We start from the raw sequence: 25,693 nt of genomic DNA on the forward strand, positions 1-25,693 counted from the left end.
ACCTACAACTTTACTGAACTTCGTATGTTGAGTTATTCAATTATGGATATAATATTTTGAAGAATAGGACTGACAGATCTATGGTACATTATTGTGGCACTATCAATAGATAATGTGTCATTTGCAACTTCAATCACAACAAAAATACAAAATGTATCAAAGACTATGAAAGAAATCACACACTGTCAATACTATAAGAGCACTGCCAATGAATGTGTTAGCTTTTTTAAGTAAGTCTAGTGTGTAGTTATCTATTGGTTATACCTGAGATTAGATAGACTTTGGTTCTACCTTTTCAGTGTCACTCAAAATAAATGCCTTTTGTAATCCCCTTTTTTATGATCCTTCAACTTCTTACCTTCATGTATCCATACTTAACGTTTACCTTTTAATATGAAAGACAGTCAATTAATCAGACTTTTAATATAAAGAACATTTCTTTATTCTCCTCCTTCATCCCTCTCTTCAACCCCATCTCTCTATTTATCCTAACTCCCTTGATCCATCCTTCTATACTGTCCTTTCTCTTCTCCTCACTTGAAAGAACCAAACACATGCTTCCTGTACTCATTCGCAAGGACAAACTCCTGGCAATTTTTTTCCTTGCTGACTTCATCCAGTATTTCTTTGTGAATGTGACAGACTGCTACATTGTTTAGGCGAATTTGCACCATTGTGCTTCTCAGCCAGGTCTTCAGCCTCCTCAAAGCTCCTCTCCGCTTCAGCAGAGGCTGCAGGAACAACCATAAGAAGTCGTACAAGTGCTTCCACTTGGGTGAAAAGGCCACGGACCTCAGGCAACTCATTCCTCAGAATAGCTGTGGCCTCTGAAGTGGTTGTGTATGGGTATTGGAGCTTAAACATGTTCAGCTGCACCTCCAGCGACCTCTGGTTTAACTCAGGATACTGGTCCACCACTGCAGTGTCCATCTCCCCAGTTAGGAGGACTTCCTCCAGCTTCGCCAACGTTTTCAGGCCACCCTGATCAAACCTCTCCTTCAGCTGCATGTCCACAGTATCCAGCACCTTGAAGAAGTCAGCTCTGTCGTATTCTTCTGGGGTTGCGGGTGAGTGTGCAGTAGTGGCATTGCCAATGAAGCGTTTTGGTGGACGGCGGATGTGGGGCATGGTTATGGGCTGAATATACGAACAAGGTATAGAACAATGCTGATGGGAAAGCCGGAGCCATATTGAAATCATGTTGGTTGTATTATTATTAGCGTACTTTATTTTTAATTCAACCGTGTTCACTTCTTATCACCTAACCCGGTCCCTTTATACAACAGCACATATAACCTACCTGCAACTCAGTGCCGCTTCTCCCTGCCTCGCCCTCCCTGTCTTCCAGAGTCACCTCCACCTCATCTGATCTCTGATATGAAAGCAGAGTCGAGTTATCCTATTGAGCCCGTGGTGTGTGAGTCTAACGTTAAAGTAAACTAGCAGTGAGAGAGACTCTGCTTTTCATACATTTTTGACGGATACTTTAAGGTGGACTCGTTATCAAGTTACATAGGTTAATAGAAAAATCCTGCTGTTTTACAACCATTAATCAACCGACTCACATTTCCTTTCTTTTCTTTTCATCCCCTCTCCAAAGAAAGACATTACATTAAACTGCTGTTGGCATTTCATTTTTATGAACTGCCGCTTCCTCATTCAGTGAGCAATTTTTCAAGCGTGCATGCGTGGAACACGTCAGCGTCGCCAAAATGTACTATAGAACTATAGAACATGCCCCCCCCCCCCCCCGTCCCCAGTGGAAATTACGCCCCCAGACAGACGCAATTTTCAAAAGGCAAGTGATAATTCAAAACCCGATAGATCATCATCGTACAACGTGTTGGATTTAAAACTTGCATCAGTGTAAATGTATTAACAGTGAAATGTGTTTCTGAAAACATTTGAGGAGAGAAATAACGGCTGCTTACATAGAAAATGAATGGGAAGCGTGGAAACGACGGATCCTGTGGAAACGTACCATGAACGACCAGGAAGCGGCCTCTGCTTTGGGGCCGCCGCTGCCGCTATGCGTCCAGGCACTCTGACCCTCGCGGTCACGTGACGGGAGGAGATCGGTAAAGGTATGTCGGATCGAGCGAGAGGAGGAGCAGTAATTGCTTTACTCAGTTCAGCCCCTAAACACTCGGCCTCGACACTAAAGGCTGATTTATGGTTCTGCATCTAATAATACGGGCTACAAAGCAACAGGAAGTCATTCGTTTTCAATGGAAGACAAAGCTACAAACGCCACCGCCAAAATGTAGCAGCGTGTCAATTTGTGCTACAAATTGAAGTTAAAGCCCCAACATGTAGAGTTTGTATCTGATCAGTAGATCAGATACAATGTAGATCTGTATCATCCTCCAATTAATTTTGATACCATAAAAGTTTGTCTGTAGGAGACCATTTACGGCGGAACGTGAGGACGTTCTGACCGACTGCTATCTCCTATGTCCTAGATCCGAGCTTGTTCTGCTTTGGAGCTCACTCCAATCTCTCTTTTTAAGAGTTTAGTGAAAATCCCGCCCCTTTCAGATTTCCACAACAAAGCAACAGATAGAGGGCGTGACCCGCGTCAGCTGACCCACCTATCGAAACTCAGAGAGTGAAACCAGGAAGTGCTCAGCCACAACAAAGCCTGACAACAGCCTAAATCCAAATCTAACCCAGAAACAAAGATTCAAAACACTTACTGACCGACTGCTATCTCCTATGTCCTAGATCCGAGCTTGTTCTGCTGCAAACATGAAAAGTCTGGAGTGGGCTTATAAGGTACATGTGTACCCTTTAAATCCATATGTGTCCCAATAAGCCCACAAGAGTTTCAACAATATACACCTCACATTATATTGATTAAACACTTGATATTTTATTGATCGTTAAAGTCAGGCCTCAAATAACCAACCTAAACAATTAAACTATAGCCATATAAATAATAATTGTTTTTTTGTTTTTTTATTTAGTCTCTGACTCTCTGTCTCTGGTCCTTCCTATCCACTCCATATTTCCTTGCCAATGCAGCAAGGTTGTCACACTTGCCCTCATGAAACTCATGGCAAGCTTGTACCATGTGACATGGTAAATTAACCTCTCTTATTTATTATAGTGTTAATGTAAACATGTAATATCTTAATAATGAATACAATACATTATTTTAACAACTTAGATAATGCTTTTTATAGTTAGTGCAAAAAATAATTATTCTTCATTCAAGCCATGTGCTATAGGCTTCAGAAAGGCGTTGTTCCTATTAAGCCAACATGACAAAAACAGCTAAATTTATAGATTCTAATAACAGATAGAACATAAAATATTTTTTGTGCTTTAGATGTTTTCATTTATTATGGTCATCAACAGTTATTATCAGTTTTTGTTCTATAGCATCTATCTGTGTGACCATCATTCTAACAGTGTCCCACGCTAACTCAAGACACTCATTAATTCTATCTTTTGAAATACAAAATACTGCTTTTAAATGCCAAGAAAACGCATCATATAAAGTGTCATTTAATTTATTAATCTCTTAATTTTATCATTCTTATCAATACTCTCTAGTCAAATCTGAAAAAATGACTTCTTGAGATGACTGCTCATAAGGCAAAGTTTTGGGGTCACTTCTAAAATGCTTCTGCACAGTGGCAGCACATGCTCATACATAACTCAAGAAAGAAACATCCGATTTGCTCCAAATAAAAAGTAACACGACAGCAACAATTTTATGTATTTGCTGTGACACAGATTATGTCTCTAATATTTCCTGTATTTATTGTATTTCAGAATAAAAGAACAAGCAGGCTTACATGGTACATGGGCTTAATTGGGCACTTCCCCCTCTATGAACTTATCATCACTACAAAAAAAGCAGTAGTTCTTTTGTGGAAAAGTACCACAGGCACAGTGTGATTTGCAGGCTGTTAGCAATGAGCAGCAACTCCAGCATTCAGTACCGTTGCCATGTCGAGTCGAGTTCCAGTATTCAGTATACAGGTTATGTACGTACTGAAACTCGAGAACCCAAATGAACGGCTCGCTCAACAATGTACTACTACTTCCCATAGGTGTCATTTACACTGGGGACGCTGGGGACATGTCCCCACCACTTTTTGAAATGGCCGATTTTGTCCCCATCACTTTTTAAAAGCATCATTTGTTAAAAATGTTCTGAAAAATAGCTTGCACCAAGAAATCTTAACTAACAAATGAGAACGCTTTGAGAATTATTATTATTATTACAATTATTTGCACAATAAACTTTAAACCTGCATTCTTTCTAATGGCCAGCAGGGGGCGACTCCACTGGCTGCAAAAAGAAGTCAGATTGTATAGAAGTCTATGGGAAAATGACCCTTCTTGTCACTTGATTTATTACCTCAGTAAACACTCCTAATGAGTTTATGGTCTCAATCGCTAGTTTCAAGTCTTCTTCAATACAGCATGATGTTCATTTTGTAAGGTTATGGTCCCATTTAGAGTAAAATAGACGATAAAGCAGACTGTGCTTTGGGGCGTGATTGACAGGTCACCTGTCCAGTGATCGCCGATCACGGACCAATAGCAGGCGGCGCTGCGGCTCTGTAGGAAACCCCTCTCGCGCTAGCTGCTCCGGCTCCAAAAACTGTCAACATGGCGGCGCTTGTAATCCCCAACTTTTAGCTTCAAAACGGGACTCCACAAACCAATGGGTGACGTCATGGTGACTACGTCCATATATTTTTTTACAGTCTGTGTGTGTAGCTAGCTACTGTACTTTTCTATGATTGATTATCCTGTGGCGACCCCTAGTGGAGGAGACTGACAGGGGTGGTATTTGAGTTTAATTGTGTGAAATGTATGAATTAATTGTGTGGAATTTTAAAAGAATTAATAAAAAATCAAATCAATGATTTGAGTTTGTTTTAAAGTGAATATGGATAAATAAATAGAAATAATCTAATCCCTGCTCCAGTTTAATTCATGTTCTCACATATCGATATTTAAACCTTATGCTTAAGTCATGATTGGTTGAACTTGACTCATGAACTCTTGTGAACTCTGTTTCTCTAAAAAAAAAAAAAGTATGTAGCATCGAAACAATAAGGTATAACTTACCATCTAAAGATAAGGGTGATTTATTATCTTTAGCTAACGTTGTAGACGTTATTCTTTAGTTGTTTCTACCTTGTCATATTTTAGGGCAGTGATATTGGATATTGTTATCGCTGGGCTGACTGACATGCACAGGTGCTTTCTACAGTAGATGTGATATTGGCATTGTTCGATTGACATGGTGTTGCAGCTGTGGACGTGATGCATATGGATGACTGTACTTGTGTGGTCGACGTTCTTGTGCCTTTTATGCTGAGTATTTTCGTATTGTCGACTCTGTAGTAGCCTAGGCTATGCCCTTTTGATGCGCCGTTATACAATTTTTTTCTCGCTGTAATTATCTACTCTGACCTCATACCATATCCCCCCATTACATTGCCTAAAATCGCATATGTTGAAGACCTTTAAAAAAATTTTTTTCATCTGAGCCCTTATGTCCCCACCACTTTTCAACACAAAGTGACGCCCTTGCTACTTCCTCATTGAATATTTGAACGACTCGATATGAAAGTAGTAGCAAATGCTCGAGATGCTGCTTGTCTCGGACAGGTTGCAGATAGTGATTTGAAAGTGAAACTAGAAAACCCAAATGAACGGCTTGCTCAACAATGTACTACTTCCCCAAAGAGCGCGTTGCGATGTCTTTGTTAATGTACATGGCGATCATTCAATCGTTTAATGAGCTTTGGTGGAAACTTGATGTGGGAGGAACCAGTACGTACCACCATAGGCGCCTGAGCAATGGAGCAAGTGGAGCAAATGCATCCCCATTATTCAATTAGGGGGAGCAAAGTTATGGTTTTGCTACCCCACTTGTTGTCTTTTTAAAAATAAACTTATCATCATACAGTTCAATAAAAAAATCACACATTTTTGGACCACCCTTTGAGTTGGTTCAGTCGAACCCGCCGCTGATCGTTTGCCACAGCATGCTTTGGCTGTCAATCACAGTCTGTCAATGAATCCACACAGGAGTCTGTTACAAAGGTAAGAAACATCCCATGTAGCTTAACTGCGATCATTGACTGAAGATGGAACATAGGAAAAGATAGGCTAGCGTATGTTGAATGAACCTGCTTGGCCCACTGACTCCAGCCAAACTTTAAACTAGCTAAAAGTAGAATTGTACTGTTGCCGAAATGACGAACCGATTTGAGAGTCAACGTTAGCTAACTTTGCCAATCGAACATGTTTAATATTATCGGAAGGTAGGTGTGCTCTCTCCAGCACCAAACAGGAAGCAGCAAACCGGGTAGTTACTTTGGTAACAGCCGAAAAAACTCCTCAAATACCGTCACACACACATGATAGACGGTGAATTAACAGTGTTATGAGTCAGTGTTTAATTCGGCCTGTATCTGATCCCCTAACCAGCACTTATTTCAGTGAGAAATCTAATCTTTGAAATGTTTCGCCTCTCATTCCCACAGTCTTCTCCCAATACAATAGCGCAGCTAACCAACGGAGGCTGGTAGCCAGTTGAGGCGACAAAATCCAAAATGTAAAGTTTGTATGGAAATATAGTTAGCCTATGTGTTTTTACGGACACGTAATGAATTGTTAATATGTCATATTTCTTAAAGGGAGTTTGGCGTAATATTTTCCCCGGCGAGCGCAGGGAGCTTCACTGCTAATATGTATATTTTTTAACATTTTGTCACCACTACAGAAACACTAGGTCAGTGGCTCCCAACCTGGGGGTCCCGACCCCCACTAGGGGGCGCCAAAGCTTCATGGGGGGTCGCGATTAAACCGGCTTGCATTAAAATGGCTGAAATAATGTGTGGACCTCAGGTGGCTAACAAAATTAAGACTGTACCATTGTCCAACAACACGGTGAAAGACAGGATCGACAGAATGGCAGGAAACGTTGAGAACACACTAATAGAAAAACTCAAGACGGGCCCGTTTTCTGTCCAGTTGGATGAAACTACCACTGTGGCAGAGGAGGCAATACTCATTGTATATGTACAGTACACTGAGGAAACGGAACTGAAACAAGACATTCTTATGTCTGTCAATCTCACAACCACCACAAGAGGAGAAGATATTTTCAGTGTAGTTGACACATACTTCGCAAAGCACAATATCCCCTATAATAATTTAGTTGCATGCTGCACAGATGGAGCTGCCTCGATGATGGGGAAAAATAAGGGCTTCAACAGCCGTTTGAAGGAGAAGGCGCCACACTGCATAGTGTTTCACTGCATGATACACAGACAGGCACTGGCAAGCAAACATCTCTGTGAGGAACTGAACGAAACCTTAAAGACTGTGGTAAAAATAGTCAACTTTATTAAAGCTCGCCCGGTCAACAGACGGACCAGACACTCCTCCTTCATACCGAAGTGCGCTGGCTTTTTCGGGGCAAAGTGTTGGTGCGTTTCATTGAACTTAAAAATCAAATAAGGGAATTCTTAACCCTCCATAATCAGAAACTATTAGAAGAAATGACAGATGAGTTTCTCATTAAGACGTCATATCTAGCGGAGATTTTCAGCCTGTACAGCGAGACAAACAAGCGCATGCAGGGCGCAGAGGCCAGTGTTATGGAATGCAAGGAGACAGTGGATGCGTTTGTGCGCAAAATGGAATACAGAAAGAATAAACTGGCGAAGGGAGACCTACAAGAGTTTCCCTTGCTAATGGAACAGTCAGGGGGAAAGTTACCTGATGCTTTGGTCAGACAGTTCACCCACCACATGCAGCGGCTTCAGGAGGAGATGAACTCACGGTTCTCGGATGTTGATGAACATGTCGCAAAAAGCGCATGGGTGATGGACCCGTTTCTCGCAAAAGAAGAGGATGTGGAGTACCTCCAAGCTGCGGATGAGCTCATGGATATCAAGTCAAATTCTCTATTGAAGAGATTCTACACTGAACATGGATACAAGCGGTTTTGGCTTGTGAAAGGAACAGGCGTCGCTCCAAGACTTGCACTTCACGCAACCACCAGATTCATCTCGCCATTCGCCACAACATACCTGTCAGAGGCTGCTTTCAGCGCTCTGGTCACCATCAAAACGAAGGCACGCAACAGGCTTGATGTGCACAATGACTTCCGTTTGGCTATCACCAAAATCGCACCTGACATCCCATCACTGGCTCAAGAAATACAGGCTCAGAGCTCTCATTAAAAGCCAGCTGCTTGGACTATTAACACGTATGTATGATAGTGAAATTAAAAGAAAATCATAATACAGAGATAGTTGTGTTCCTAAAAATATAAGGAAAAATTGTCTGATACATAGATATCCACAGGAAATAATCTGTTCAGAAGTGTTAATTTTACACAAACTTCCTGCAGGTATTATGTTAACTATTTAGGTTCATTGCACAGTTAATTGTTCTGTTCTGTGCTGTTATTGTTTTTTATGCAGTGAATATAATGAAATACACATATAGATATTTCAAAAGAAGTAGGCTACATTTTCCCCTTTTTTGTAATTGTATGTGGGTGGGGGGCGGTGGGGGTCGTCTGTGTATACAATGGTAAAATAGGGGTCCCTTAAGAAAAGAGGTTGGGAACCACTGCACTAGGTAACTGCTAAAGTATGATAAGGTTGTCTGACGTTGACTGCTGTTAGTTATTGGTTTGATTAATGGTTTAATAATGTGTGTTTGTATTGATTACTGATGGTGGCTGATCAGGCTAATTATCAGCTAATTGTACTCTGTTTGGCTCTTGACTTAATCCAAGAGGTTAGGTGGTGTAGAAATGCAGGAAATTTGTTTTAAATTACAATTTTTCTTTCTGGGGAAGGACCCCCAGACCCCCCCGCCAATTATGTATCTTTCCAAGTTTGCTCCCCCATTGTAAAACATAACCAGGCGCCCATGCGTACCACTACAGACTCAGTATGTTTCAAGCTTAAGAATGATTCGTTCAAAATGATTTGTTTGTTCTTTTTTGACCAGCACTAGCTTAGATTGAACAGCGTGAAGCTAATCAATATGCTAGATAGTGGTAACATGGAAGACAGGACTCTAACAGCTGGACCCTCTGCAACAAAACAAAACAAGAAGCCTTTAACAGAAGAAGCTAAAAGAGCTAAGAACGAGAGAGAGGGGTTGCACGGGATCCAGAACCTCCGGGAGCCCCGCGGACCGATCGGCTTGAAGTACCCGTTCCCCGGCCTCCAGGAACACAGCAGACCGGAGTCCCCGGGAGCCCCGCAGACCCATCAGCCCAGAGCACTAGTTCTGTACAAGGCTAAAAGAGCTAAGGAGAGTGACAAAGCACGGGGTCAGACCGGAGTTAACCGACCGGATGTTCACTTGTTGGAGAGCTGAAGAGTTGGAGTTGAAGGGGTTTAAGACCGACATAGAGCTGGCTTTCTTTCTCCTAGACATGTAAGTGAAATACCAATAAGGATATCAAATTGTGTTTTTCTTTTAACAATTTTTTATGACCAGTGTGGGTTGTATCTGCAGTTATGTGTAATGGCATAGTTTATTTATGTAATCAACTACCTGTACAGCTACTAATCTATGCAACCTATCCTAGCCCAATTTAGATTATCATTACATTTATTCAGAAACCTTTTTATACAAGGAGCTGTAGTCATTATGGTAGTCATATAATCCATATATGCCCTAATGGGTGGGACGCGCAGCCCTCCTTCCACCCACTTTGATGCCCTAGTAATTACCTCCATTGCCATAGTGAAAGCTAGGGGGGAAATGGGGCACCCTGCCATAATTCCTGTTTCACGATGCTGCCAGGCTGTAGTGAACTCTGTTGTTGTGAAACACAACTGAATATCCTGAAAACATGGTCTTCCTAGATTCTTGCTACCTGGAACCCTAAAGAAATTTGGGAAAGTCCCCCGCAATAGCTTATGTGGTACAGAGCCAAATGCATTAGCAAGGTCCAAAAATACCACATGAAGATCTCTCTTCTCTTGCTTAGCTGACTGAATGTGGTGCCAAATCATGTTTGTGTGCTCCAAGCACCCAGAAAAGCCACAATTGTGTCAATGAACCTAGTCTTTTCCAAGTAATCTGACCACACTAAAGAAGATATTTAGAAATTAGAAATCCATCCTGCTCTAAGCCATGATCTAGGAATAAAGTGCTTTTTCCATGCTAGCTTCATAAGCTTCCATAGATATCTCAATACATCTGATGTGCTTTTATATACTTGGTATAGTACCATTAGGCCCTGGGGCTGATGAAGCCTTTGAATGCCTTACCACATTTTGCACCTCATTCCACTTTCCCTATCTGCATGCACCTTTTCTAAGCGATCTTCTAGCCCCTGCCGTGTTCCTTTCAAGCTGACATTCTTACTAAATAGGGTCTTAACAGATTTATCTGAATCGTTATCTGTCTTTCTTTCTTCTGATCCAATCCAAATCCAAGAATCCAATTCATGGTGTTCACATAATTCATGTCCACAGCACGTAAATCTGTGTTTCACAACTTCCTATGAGAACACATTGATTTTTCCTTTTCTTTAGAAACAAAACTGAACTAAAAACGGTAATTGACACCCAGTGTATTATCTAAGAAACTTTGCATTCGAACCAATACCAATGATCATACAACCAGATAAATCCAAAACATCTACTAAAAGAAATGTACAAAAAGAGCTAAAAATCTTTCAAAAAGTAACTGTTTTGGCCAAAACCAATAAGGCAGCCAGTGTTACACACGGCACAGCAGAGAGAAATGTTTATGTAAATAATATTTTAATCACATACAAAAGTTCTTTGTTTTTTTATTTCAATACAAAACACAGTTTGTGTGGATTGCAGGTTGGAAGTTATATATATGTGTAAAGGGCAATTCTTATAAGAAAAAAAAAAAAAAAAAACTACCCAAAGCATCAAAAAAGGCAGACATGGAATCAGCTTTTTGAAAATCTGTGGCAGAAAATTTTGTTCAAGTGAACTAATAATAAAGGAAGATGTATGCCTTCAAAGGTGGATTTTGGAAGCAAGAGAAGTCTGTAAATTTAATAACAACTATACTCAAATAGATTAACAATGCTGCATGTTGTGTATTGTCAGTTAATCTTTACTAGCAAATGGGAAGCTGTCCCAGGTGCATACAGATGTCAGCCTGCTGGTTTGAAGTCATTCAGTTCTCCCAGCCTAAAGGGGCGCTCACATTATCGTGCAAAAACAAGGCTCTTACGCTATGCGTGCCATTTTGTACAGTTGCGTGTTAAACGACTCCAGCACACTCGGTGGCGCTATATTAGCTTGCTAACAGGGAACTATATGAGTAGCAATAGTAGCCAGATCTCTACCTATACTCACTCAAATAACATCTTTGTAACAAACCTGGTAGTTCCATCTGAAGGTTGACATTTCACCAAGCAAATGTTTTTTTTTGGTGTGGTCTCTATGCATTTATGGAATTCTTATAAACCTTTGGAAAATCTGAGACATACACGATCAAACCTTCCTCCATTTTGGACCAGCAGTCCTTCTTAGCAGGTGTACAGTCACATGTAGGCCTACAGTACTGTCATTGGCTGCGCTCTCAAAAGTTCAACAAATTTGAAGTTTCGGCATACATCGGTGCAGGACTCTAGCCTGCAAAAAAATATCTCCATTCAACACAACGGCCAAGGAGCACACAAAACCTTTCTTGCGTGATAACGTTAACACCCCTTGACATGCACATAATGTTGGTGTTTGGCCGTTGTAAAGAGCAGGACAGCTAGTAGAAACATAACACTGACATCACAGCAGGAAGCTGCCATCTTTAGGTTCCTGGGAGATCCCAGAACATTACTCACCTTAATAATGATTGGAACCAGTGCTACATATGCACTTTAAAACACAATGGGCCTCATTTATCAAGCTACATATGAACATTTTTTTCGTAATTCCGTCGTACTTACGTTTAAAATTGGGGTTTATCAAAGTTTTTGAGAGTCCGACTTGTTTAGACGTCTAAAGGAAAGTTATGAAAACTTGAGACCACACATAGGATGTGTGTAAACTCCAGTCTTTCAAGTCTTTCACTTTTATTGATGAAATTGGACGTTAAATAGGCTGCGTTGAACCTATGCCTACTTTTCCTCAAATTATTACATAGCATAAAGAAAGCAAACATTTTAAAGAAAATAATTTGTTGTAGATGCTGTTTCAATTAACGACTGATGTTCTTTTATTCTGTTATTGGAGACTATTTAAACGACTACAACGCTGCAAAGTCCCAAATAATCTGGACATGCAGAGAAATGAAGGAAAGTGGGGATAGTTAGCACTGGGCATGTTGTCACTCTCCCCATCTGGGGCAATGCCAGAGACCGACACATCCCCAATGATATGGGTGTTCTCCTTTTGGGGGCTTTTGGGGGCAGTGCCAATATGTTAATTCATGATAATTAAGGTCCCGTGAACTTCCAATTGATGAATGATTGGGATTTATCAACATGTGCACATGGATACAATGGAAAGCATGTGCCTCCGAACATTTGATAACTACAGCGGCAGTTAGTTGTACGAGGAAACCTTAACACATATTTATAAAATTTTTGATAAATGAGGCCCAATAAATTTGCAATCTGCCACCAATTAATTATTACTGACTATGCAAGCTATATTATTTTTGTGATCATTCACTTTGCTTACATGTTTTCTGTGAATGGCATCCTGAGGCAGGCAGCGCCTATGACCTCCCCATACTGATGTGGTTTTTACACATTCATTACATAGAAGTAAATACTAACTTAATGGATGCATGACTGGTAGCAGTGTGTGCAGCATTAAACCGAAAATATGTTGAAAAGCCGGCCTATACTCACTGAAAACAAAAATAAACAAACAAAAGTGTTTTAGTGTCAATCTACTCTTGCCTATCAGTCCATAGCTGAAATGTGCAAACACAGAGAGAAATGTTGTGGTCGTAAATACTGCACTGCTCAGTTAAAGTACCAGTGTTTGGAAGTCTCGCAGTCAGTCAATGTTCATACAATTCGGTTCATACAATATTCATGCATGTTCATACAATCTTACAATAACCCAATTTTCAATCTGATTCTTCGTCACGCAGCTGGGATGTTTTGAATGGCCAAGGCACTGGTATTCCCTCTGAGAGACTAACAGGGAATTTTGTCTCTTAGACCTCGTTTACACCTTATATTCAAATGCAATCTGCATCTGGGTATGCTATCTGGATAATGACCAATCTGATCAGGCCCATGCATTTACACCTGGTATTTATTGGTGTTTTGGTTGTCTGCATTCTGTCCACATTGTGATGAGATCTTATTTTTGGCAAAGCAGGTAGAATGAAAACTAACATAGCAGCTGTTAAGGTACTTTAACTTTGTCTTCTACCACTCGAGCAGGGAGTGCAGAGATGACGTTATAACCCATGGGGATGATGATTCTACATACGCCGATAATGTTTCTACCCATGGTGATGACATTTCTACCCGCAATGATGACGCTTCTATTTGAGGCGAAGATTTCTACCCACGTCAATGATGTTATGACGTTTCTACCAGCTTTCTTGTCTTTCAGACACTTGTTGCGCACAGTGATTTTACCTGGCAGTGGGCGCGGGTGGTGGCTGAAGTCCCATCTTTCTGGCTCATCATGTTTCTAATTATCATATTTTTGTTTTCTTATCTAATTGTCATTGTCCATGTTATCGTTTTGTCCCGGCACCTATTGCACGCTTAGCTGTCCTGGTGGGGGATCCCTCTTTTAAGGTTGTCTTGGGATTTTTCCCTTGTATTAACTGAGATCTAAGGTTGATGGTGCCGGGTAGGCTTGGCTTGGCTAGTTAGGTAGGGCCTGTTATGTCTTTTTGTGTCTTGTGCTTTGTTTTGTTTCCTTGTGTTCTATTTTTTTGCATACAGTATTACATTATTTTGTTTTGTGATTGATTGTTGAATAGCTAGATCTAGATCGAGGGAGGCTCCCTTTCTGTCAATTCCTTTGAGACATGCATATATATAAGACTTCTACCCATGGTGATGACGTTTCTACCTACGGTGATGACATTTGTACCAGCTGCCGTTGGTGGATACTTTCTCACTAACTGTATGGATTGCATCTCCACCTGTCTGACTGGCAGATCCTATCCCATTCCCATCACAATGCGTGCTGTGTGCAATTGCACCTTGCATTAACATGACTTTTCCTTTTTCCAGATAAAATATTCAGAGACAGATCATTTTTTGATACCAGGTGGAAAAGGCCTCTTTGACAGTTGTTCACATCTTCCTCCAGGCTGAAACCTGTTCTGAATGGTCAGAACAGGCGGCTGGATGACAAACATTAAGAACTTTCTACTTCCAACAACCTGTTTAAGGCTAGGTGGTGCTGGATTTACAATACACTGGCCTTTTCTCAAAAACCCTCTTCATACACCAACTCTCTCTGCTGCTAGTTTGGATCGTCTCCCTTTCTCATCCTTTACAGAAATGACAACATCAATATGAAAAGATTACAATGATTTAAAAGATGGTTTTGGCAAAAAGTGCGATTGAAACCATTTGGGGAAAAAAATGATGCACTCCACCTCTTTGCTTCCCACTGACCCCCTTCTGTAAGCAACCAACACACACACATACACACACACAGACACACACACGCACACACACACACACATATTCCTATCTGCGGCCCACTCCTGCACTCTTATGGATGGGCGGGGCTTTGGTCTCCATAGTAACAGTGGTTAGAGGAGGGTGCAGGGACAGCCACCACTCTTTTGCTTCCCAGTCTGATTGGCCGGAAGAGGGGGACTCTCCGTCTCCTGAAACCTTCTGTGGAGGGAGAATGAGAGAGAGAGAGAGAGAGAAATCAAAAATTTCAACAAATATTGATGGTTAAAGGAGAGCAGCAACATCCTGAGCCTGAAATGTTCCTGACTGATTGGGGGGGGGTAGTCAGCACACTGCACCATCGCACCATTTATTTCTCTATTTCTCTATAAAACTAGTCCAATAACAAGAACAACGAAAACAATTGACACATTTCTGTGCTGAATGAATGAATTTTCAACACACAGCCTTATTAATCTATAAACCTAGTGCAATAAGGATAACTGTGGAGCCCCCCAGGGGTCACCTGGTATAAAAAAAAAGATGGGAAATCAGTGGGCACGGTTTTCTTACAATTTACTCCTAAACCGTGCCCAGATTAGTAAACCATGTGCACAGATTTGTAATATCTACATTGATAACATCAAAGAGGGACTTTTAGGCCTATATACAGTGAGCCAGAGCCATTACACACAGCTTGGCATACATATAGTGAGCTGTAATAGCCATTAGGCACCTAGACCATATGTGAACCATAACCAGATAACCAAATCAGTAGGTCTAATTTATGATCCGATGTGCGTTTTGGTGACAATATGAAACCTAAACCTCCATACCTATCCATACCTATCCATACATATCCATACATATCCATACCTATCCATACCTTTCACTCCTGTCTTAGTGACGCGTGTATCTTCACCAGCTTTCATAAACTTCAATTCCATATTTCAGCTGTGCTACACTACGGAATCGGTGCTACATTGTGATAGAAAGTAGCTTGCTGTTCATTGGATAAAAAAAAAAACTTGCTCGCATTCCATTGGTAAATGTAAAATATTGCTTTGCTTCGCTGAATATGAATGGATAAAACGCATCAAAAACAAAAACCCACGTGGAGTGAGTTTTTTGGGTTTTTTTGTCGAAAATAGTTTGTCAATCTAAAACGTCCATATACCGGAAATCCGGCACCTGGCCGGAGGTCTTTAAGCCCTGCATTTAGAGTTATAGCACAAGGGTCTTCAGTGCTGGTCCCTAGACAGGACTTTACTACTATTTACTACTGTCTATGTCTGTCACTGTCAAACCTAGCTTGAACTTAACTGCTGTCACGGCTAAACAAGACACCCTAAATAAAAAGATATGGATGTGACAATCAAGTTTGTACGGTGATTATTTAAGGATTATTTTCTGGTGATCAGGTCAGGTGATTGACCTGACCTGATCACCTAAAGTAAAGCTTGCATTGATATGAAAACACTAAACTCTGGCACAATGAAATAACAGAGAAACCAAATCAAGGCTTCATGTTTACTGTGATGGATCATCTATCTTTGGCAATTTTCAAATCTGTTGATTTTCATACTCTATAAGAATGGTAGAAAATGGCTTCTTCTGAAGGTAGAAAAACAAGGAAGGAGCACTCTTAAATCTGCACTTAGAGGCAGAACAATTAATAATTAATGGAACCACAGATCACTTAATGTTTCAGCTGGAAGCCTCCCTCACATGGGAGCAGTAACTTGTATGCTTTCTGTCATATTCAATTGTATTTCACAACTCTACTAAATAGATATTGATATAGCTGACTAGTTTGGTTTTAGTTTGTGAAATTGCTTCTGTATCTTTAGTAGCGTTTGATGATTGGCACAAAAACACTGGCATTATCCTTCTTATGTACACACACAAACAAGCTAATAGTGTCACCATCAGCGTGACGTCATTCTAGCTGCTCCACAGAACACTTTTATTTTGAAAGAGCAGCAAAGGGGAAAAGTGTTTAGACTAGATTCATCAATATGCACAAGTATAGCTTTGGTATTTTTTCACCATATGCACAAATGTAAGCTGAGCTGAACCTCTGAAAAATGTATAGACCTTTCATAACTGAACATCGCAGCATATGTGGATTGCCCTTCATTTTATATTCTTTATGTGAGTCAATACACCAGAAAACAACCACTCTAAACTTTATTTCTCATTATTTCAATGCACTAGGGCTGAACGATTCTGAAAAAATATCTAATTGCGATTATTTTGACTGATATTGCAATTGCGATATGATTTGCGATATTAGAGGGAATGATCATTTTTACATCACTATTCTCATTTTCATTGAAAAACGTATTCAAATGATTATGGTGTGATTTTTGCGGGGATCTGTACCAAACAAAGATGTTTTCTTAAGTCTGTAGAATATGATGTGTAGGCCAGGACATCTCTGCAGCACCACAATATTTAATGTAAAATGGTATTTTGACACACATTTCGCCTTTAACAAATATTACGCCTCCTGCGATTTGAAAATTGCAGTAGGCCATATTGCGATTTCCATAAAATTTTGATTAATTGTTCAGCCCGACAATGCACTATCCACTCTGATGGCCGCTTCTATCAGACGTAACAGCAAAGCAATGCCAACGCCACACCATCATAACACCACACCAACACAGCGCTAACTGCAACACAACACTAGCTCCAACATGGCGTGGCAGTGGAGCAGCTTTTCATCGATTTCAAAAGAAGCATTCCCTTAATGGCTGACGGCGACAGTGGAGCTTGGGGGGTAGAAACTCCAGTGATGTGTCCAAGAGTCTCGTATCTCATGGGGATTTTACCTGATAGCTCGCACCACCTCCAGGAAGGCTTCATCCACGTTGTAGCGGTTCTTAGCTGAAGCCTCCATGTAGTGGATCCTGTTCTCTCTGGCAAACACCTGCGCCTCCTCCCTGGAGATCTGGCGACAAAACAGACAAGAATCAGGCCCTGCCTCCTGTAAAACCTCCTCCTCCTCCTCCTCCTCTCTGCGTTTGTGGAGAAAGTGTCTTCCTAGCTCTGGCTGACAGACTTGCGGTGAGACCCAAGTTGTTGGTCATTGTTGACAAATGTGATGCTAATGAAAGGGTGTGCCCCCCCCCCCCCCCCCAACTTACAGCAACTCTAGGACGATGGTTCTCAAACTGAGGTCTGGGGACTACCAGGGATCCTTAGCGAGTTTGTTTGTTAGGGGGTCGACATGCATTATCTTTAAATTTTCAGACTGTATGCATGAAGATACGTCTTATTAATGGTCAATGATGCAATGTGCAAAGGTAGGTGGCAGCACTGCTTAAATTGTCTTAAAATGCTGATCGACATGCTTCACATGTTGGATTATTACCAAATGTTAATAATTAATAACTTCTTCTAAATTATATGCCTTTTAGTGAGAAGCCACACCCACTGCCATGCCCCCCTTTGGCCAATTGGTATGAGAAGTTGACTCGGCACCTTCCAAAGAATCTATGGACACAAGAATTTTCAGTCTACGACACACGGTTCAGAAGTTATTGGCCAAAACGTAAAGTTGCTTGTTATAGCGCCACCATCTGGCCAATGTGGGTGGGCTGCCTTGTCTGAGTAGTGGGGGGCCGTAGGAGCCCACCTGCCAAATATGGTTGCTGTAGGACTTACGGTTTCTGAGCTGCAGACACTTTTAGGGGAGAAAAAGAAAGAAAGAAAGAAAGAAAGAAAGAAAGAAAGAAAAAGAATTCCAGCAAAAACAATAGGGTTCCAGCACTACGTGCTTGGACCCCTAACTACAATTCATATCATCACTTTTTCAAGTTTTTCTTGTCATAGACTTTTTAAAACTTTAAAATTGTTTAAAGAAAAGCGATTTTATAAAAAAAAAATATATGTCAGTGTGCAGGATTTACTGAGTTTGAGTATGATGAAAGGTTTTCACTGATATTGTACTTGATTCATGGACCAAATATTACCTGGAGCTCTAAAACATCTTGTTTAGAAATCCATTTTGGACGCCCCTCTCTCTTAAGAAATTAATTGCAGCCTCTGCAATTTGGAAATTGCAGAAGTACCGGTAGTAGGAAGCCTGATGTATTTTATAATATATAAACCATAAAGAACCATGAAGCCAGAAGCAGCCTGCTGAGGGTGTTACCATTCTGTGCTGTTCCAGGTCAGCCTTGTTTCCAACCAGCACCATGGGGAAGTCGTCCCGGTCCTTCACCCTCAGGATCTGGGTGTGGAACTTCTGGATCTCATGGTAGCTGGTGAGAGGACAGTGGCAAAGCATTAGCAACTATCAACAAGCATATATTCATATGTATGCTTGTTGCAAATAATGTAATATCTATGTTGCAAAGGCTGCAATATAAGCAATTCTTAATTTTTATCACATACACAATCACTGAGAGAGAATGAAAAGTGTCTGGCAAACAAGTATTCTTCAAGCCTAGAAATACAATTTCACTCAGGACAGTCATGCTATGAGATAAACCATTTATAGCAACAAATGCATATAATAACTGTATAATAATACAGCTGGATTTGGTCATGTGGCTCTGCTCCCGGGATGCTCAAAGAACAAATCTATGCAAGCATGACACAGATTTGGCTCAGAGCATGTGAACCTACGGTGGCCCTGATAGTCAAAACACAACATTTCAGAAAACACAACGACATTTCACAAAACATGTCGTCGTGTTTTGTGAAATGTTGTGTCGTCGTGTTTTGTGAAATGTCGTTGTGTTTTCTGAAATGTTGTGTTTTGTGAAATGTTGTTGTGTTTTGACCCTCAGGGCCACCATACAACCCCCCTCTGCGTATGGGACAGAGCCTGAGAGATGCACATCACTTAATATGACAAAATAATAGACATAGTGAGCCAACATAGTATGAATGAGGGAGTTCAAGCACTGTGGTAGCAGGCAATGGTGGAGCAGGCAGGAATGCAATGCAGCAGCATAAGCAGGATGAGTGAGCGCTAGATCTGTTTATATGGACCACCTAGTTAACAGAGTTAGGTCATGGTGGTATGTGATTGGTGGACATGAAGAGCACCTGACACATGACTACCGTGCCCTGCCTGAACTACCGCAAAGCTACCTGGAATTGAATTTAACACCAATTTAAAAAAACAAAATAAAGAAACAAAACTGGCAAAACAAGTCTATTTCTGATTGAAGATAGCTAATGAAAGATCTTAAACTATAAATGGGCAGAATAAGAAAAAGGACACCAGGAAATACACTGCTTAAGGACATGAAGTGCAACTGCGTTTAGTAAAGCATATTGTACTACCAACCCTGTTCTGGATTAATCTAAGAGTGCACATGCAGCGAAAAGAAACCTGTTATTACATGGTGAAAAAATAAGACCTCTAATAACTGGAACTGAACTAAAAGATTTTTCAGACTATTTAAGGACCCGCAAATACCCTGCATCTACTGGTGCAGAGCTAGCTCTGCTTCAAACCACATCAAAAGGTGATGCAGCCTAAAACCCACCAATTAAACTTTTTTAAACAATTAAACCAATTAAACAATTAAACCAATTAAACAATTAAACAACAAGTGAAGTATCAATCAGAATAACCAGCTAAATATTGTTGTGAAGCAGTTCTCTGGTCAGTCTCACCACAGCTGACAGCTCACTTCACTTCCTCTTTAGCAGGAAGCCGGCCTAGAGGTGGGAGCATTACACTGGTTAGAGTGACAACCAGTAGGCATGCTGTTTATAAACAGGAAGGAAGGCTGGTTTCAGCAGTACTGAGGGGTGTAACATTTGATTGAAAAACTGTTCATCTCCAATGCCATTATGAAACTGGAAGAAAACTAATGTTGAAGTGAAAGATTCCCCCACCACATACACACACACACACACTTTCCATTACCTTCCGCTGTCGTTCAGGGCGAACACCAGTAAGAAGCCCTCTCCTGAGCGCATGTACTGTTCCCTCATCGCCCCAAACTCCTCCTGACCTGCTGTATCCAAGACTGACACACACACACACACAAAAGTTAGTAGTTCCAATCCAGAACTGTGTTCAAATGGTCTAAATCTGGTGAAGGAAAGTTGCACTAAAAAGAAAATAGCATTTATTGGTTTCCACTTGCAAAAAAAAAATGTTGTTTCATTGATTCATAGCTGATGTGTCTTAGTGTCACAAAATGTGAAATATATTTTTTAAACTTATCAATTAAAAATCCCTCAATGAGAAAATTAACCAGCAGATGGTGTAATTTGACACCCCCCACCCTCCACAAACACGCGCGCGCACACACACAGTTTGTGTGTAATAAGGCGATATGAGGAGGAGATTAGCAGTGTGACCCAGCAGACTACAGTCTTACTTCGTACAAGTTTTAACACGGGGATGAATCATCCAGAAAGCAAACACACTCCTGCCACATCCCAGCACTACACACCCTCTGCTTCAAATACTGAACACAGTCCTTTCTTACTGACCAAATAAACAGTAAGTGTATGAAGTATGGAGTAATGTTCAGTATGATTGAGCCTTACTGTCCAGCCGGGTCTCTTTGCCGTCCACAGTACAGATCTTGGTGTAGGAGTCTTCGATGGTGGGGTCGTAGTCCGACACAAAGTAGGACTGGAAGACACACAGAACATTACACACTACTGCTGCAAATATAGGTCATACTGGCTAATGTTAAATGACATGTGCCTTACTGGAATACATCCTATATTGTATATTTTAAGTATGGAGGCTTTGCAGTTGTCTCACAAACCTGTTATCAACCAGGTGTGGCTCCATCATGGAGGTGGTTAGTGGTAGTTAATAATAACTATAACAACCAGGCTACAATAAGAGAAATACCTAAAAAAGCTTGTTGTGGTGTGGCTGTAGATGCATTCAGTAACGTTCTCAGTAAAAGTGAATAGTCTGCAAGGGTAGATTTGTTTCCAGTGTAGATTACTGTGACACAGTAAACTGTCTTGTCTTCAGCCTGTCTCTAAGTCCAAAACACAGAGTTGTAGCTTGGGAAGAGTCAGCCCAGTTAAGCTAAACAAACTGTTAGCTAGCTACCAGCAGAGCTGTTAATGTTGTGTACAAATCAGATGTGTTAACAAGACAGTGATGCATAAGCTCACATTTTCTAAACACAAAATTAATCAGATGTATCAGTGATTAAATGACCAGTTCCCAGTAAAAAAAAACAAAAAACAGCACAGTAATTAATGATGTCTATTTAATTCTGTTGAGAGGACAAGTTGTACGTTAAGAAACGCAATCAGCTGTTAACAGTTACTATTGCTCAAGAGCTGAGGACCTCCAATATGGCCGCCAGAGGGTGTGTTACATCACCTGGAAGCCCTCTCTACAGTATAACAGGCCGTCTCACCTAGTCCAACTAATGTTATTTAACGTTAACTAAACGTGACCAGTATTATACATAATACAGTATATGTTATGTATTCCAACATATAATACAGTATGGTGTATGTAATATGTAGCCTATATACTATAATACAGTATGTAACCTATATAGTATGATATACAGTATAATCTATAAAGTAATACATAGAGTAGGATATATGATTTGAACCTGCATTAACTAATGTTAACAGTATAATAATGCAGTATAATATGTATCTGGATGAACTAATGTTAACAGTATAATATATAATACAATATGGGGTATCTAATCTGTACTGAACTGACGTTACGATATATAATACAGTAGGCTGTTAAATCAGCATAGTAATTAGTAGGCCTACACTACATAATTTGTATATAGTAGGGCATATCTAATAGAGTAGAGTGTAGGCTATAGAATATGTATATAGTTGGCTATAGCCTGATATCTGTGGTGTAGCCAATATGTAGGCTATCTAGTACAGGTTACCGTAGTGTATAGAATTTTTACCTGGATGAACTGGATGGTCAGAGCGCTCTTCCCCACCCCTCCTCCTCCCACCACCACCAGTTTGAATCTCTCCTCTTCTCCAGTCATACTGGTCTGGAACTGGGATTTCTGCGGATCAAAAACCTTCCAGGACCAGAGTGAAAAATCCCGACGTTCACCGGCAGTTTAAAAAAGAACAAAACGCAGACAAAGTCCAAAGTAAAGTCGCCGAGTAATCCGCCTATTAACGTTACCAGAGGCGACCAGCATGGGCGGTTTATGAGTGCAGGTTTTGATTGAAACTTGTCAACATGAAGCTCATTTTATAGATTTTAGAAGCTGTAATTACGACGTTAAGACCAACACCAGACCACCAGCCTCCATGTTAGTTAGAAAGTCGTGCTGGAGTTTCACTGTCCACCCGTCAAAACACATGAAAAATTCAATATCGAGCTGTTTTCAAATCGCTGAGCATTAGTATGAGATGTCCGCGGTGTTAGCTTGCCCGGTTCTTCTTTTCTTCTTTCTTTTCTTTTGTTTTCTTTTCTTCCCTCTCCTTTGTCTTTTTCTTTTCTTAAGTTTCTCCTTTCGGCCTCCAGACGCAGCTTCAGAGGGCGGAACTGCTTCCTCTTCTCTCTTTGCTCACGAAACTATCACGTTAACAGCAGTTACATTCACACATACCAACATAGACTAGCGTACATCAACAAATACCAACACACACACACACACCATCACACACCAACACACCCACACACACACACGCCGTTCTACACACAACTTTTCTCTCATTAAGATTGAAAAACGAGCAGAACAAATTCCATCTTCATGTGTCAGCTTCCTTATTTGGTCATTTGAAGTGTCCTTGACGTCATCAAATCATCTCAACCTACCGGCTCAGACACGATATCATGCAGAAAATAATATAGGACATGAACAAGGATTTAATTTAACATTGAATAGAATATAGGATATAATATAAGATATGCTATTGGATTTAATAAGACATAGGATATGATGTAATATAGGGTACAATACACATGATTTGATGTTGCAATGCACCAGTCATCAGCCACCTAATCTAAATGTCATGGATGAATGTGCGAGTTAGGGGCTGTCATTGCAGATGTTTCGCTGAATTAGGCTCAAGACAACTCCAGTAGTCCAGAAATCACTGGACCACAATCTTACATTTAGGCTACATAACATTTTCCACTTATGTATAGGGCTGCAACTAACGATTATTTTCATTGGCGATTATTTTCTCGATTAATCGATTAGTTGTTTGGTCTATAAAATGTCAGAAAATGGTAAAAAAAAAATGTGGATCAGTGTTTCCCAAAGCCCAAGATGACGTCCTCAAATGTCTTGTTTTGTCCACAACCCACAGATTTTTAGTTTATTGTCATAGAGGAGTAAAGAAACCAGAAAATATGTACATTTAAGAAGCTGGAATCAGAGAATTTTGACTTAATTTTCTTAAAAAAGTACTCAAACCGATTAATCGATTATCAAAATAGTTGGAAAAGTCAAAATAAGAGTGTGATATATCTTAAGTAGTTAATATGAGAATTTATTCACAGGTTCCAAAAAACAATAAAATTGAAGTGCATCAGGCAGTACAAATGAACACAAAAGGCTTACATAACACATGCAGCTATGCAACGAGTTTCAAGCTCTTTCTCAGGCAGGCTGAGGAGAGGCAGGCTGTCTGAGGAAGAGCTTACATGCAACTTTATTTTTGATTTGGTGAGTCAGATATTTTGTTAATAAATATTTTTGAAAAGATATGTTTATGTTTGATTTAATAAGAACTTTGTGGTTATCGGTTATTAACCATGGTATCGATTTGATCAAGGTACCAAAGCTGGTCGGTATCATCAAAATTTTGGTAATGAAACAACCCGTTACCAAAATTCTGTGTGGTTAATATATTCCTCAATTCAGTATGGCTTACTAGGCCATTGGGCTTCTTCTCCCTCCGTTAGATTACGCTAGCCGTCTTCCCTGGTTACTGTGACTGGGCTAAGTAACTAGCATCAACACTAGCATCAACACTAGCATAGAAGCTAGCCAGCAGTCTTACTAGAAAAGTAACAGAATTGTATCCAATTCCGGACACTGTATCCAATTCCAGCCACTCGGTCACTCGTGTAATTTCCGGTGTTTACTGGCATTTTTATACAGAGTTCCCAACCGGAAGCGAAGTGACGTAAATTCATACACATTTCAGAAGCTAGGTATCAAATTTCATAAATATCTATACACATTTAAGCATATAAAACACTAAGTTACGAACTTAGTCACGAACAAGAAGCGGGAAGCCTTAAATCCCACTTTGGGCGACAGTTACTTCATGTAGAGAATCGATATTGGCTGATAAATGGAAAAATAAGAGCTTTGAGTACACAGCCTGCACTTCTTACAAGTATCTGTAACATTGTGAAGGTACAGGAAGGGTTAATAAAGGGTTAATATCGAGTATATGAATACACCGACACGGATGAAAGTAAGTGTCCGGAATTGGATACGAATTTTGAATCTCAAAAATAGGTGCGCTATCATCCATATGCAGGGACTGGAAGAAAATCCATTACAAGTTAAGGTAAAAGCGATATTAAACTTTAAAAAAGACAGATGGAGGATTGTTAATTTATGAGAAACTTCAGTGAAAACAGTACAGGATGAAATATATTGGTATATGATTGTGATTTTTTGGTCGTATGCTGTCCGGAATTGGATGCCCTGATGTTAGCTAACCCATTAGCTACCTCTGACCTTACACTAGACGACATTTGAAGCAATTTCACAGTTTTAAACAAATTTTCCAAGTCGGAATAAAAAAAAAGGGTTAGTCCATTAACAGTGGTTTGAGCCTGTATAATCCTTCACATGCACTGAAAACCTGTGTGATACAAGCAAGGAATTATTACCAAATCTCTTTCCTCTCTCAAACTCAAATCTGAGAATATTTTTATTGTTAGATATGATATGAATTCCATGACTATCTATTGTAGGTAGAGAGATAACAGTGAAAATATGATCAGAACAGTCATTCTTCTATATTCTCTAATTGTGTTAAATTCTTGTAAATGAAATGACGGTGAAGTTTAACAATTTGTTAGTTTGCTGGGGACCCCCTGGAACCCCCTCAAGGACCCCTGGTGGTCCCCGGACCCCATGTTGAGAACCACTGTTATAGGCAACACAGCTT

The 25,693-nt window shown here is 40.3% G+C and overlaps 1 protein-coding gene across 1 annotated transcript; it reads right to left on the minus strand.

The window, feature by feature from the left end:
• Positions 1-10,796: 10,796 nt before the first annotated feature.
• Positions 10,797-23,312, minus strand: rras (RAS related). The gene is made up of 6 exons (XM_071518976.1): positions 22,501-23,312; positions 21,134-21,221; positions 20,502-20,604; positions 18,768-18,876; positions 17,443-17,561; positions 10,797-14,827 (listed from the first exon to the last, which is right to left on the minus strand). The coding sequence occupies exons 1-6, from the start codon at positions 22,585-22,587 to the stop codon at positions 14,740-14,742; spliced, it is 594 nt and encodes a 197-aa protein (XP_071375077.1). The 5' UTR covers positions 22,588-23,312; the 3' UTR covers positions 10,797-14,739.
• Positions 23,313-25,693: the final 2,381 nt, after the last annotated feature.

This window comes from Centroberyx affinis, unplaced genomic scaffold (assembly GCF_046629955.1).
Source record: "Centroberyx affinis isolate AG114_WGS23_722 - 3 ecotype Tasmania unplaced genomic scaffold, CSIRO-AGI_Caff_v1 ptg000647l_1, whole genome shotgun sequence".
Taxonomy (NCBI): Eukaryota; Metazoa; Chordata; class Actinopteri; order Beryciformes; family Berycidae; genus Centroberyx; species Centroberyx affinis.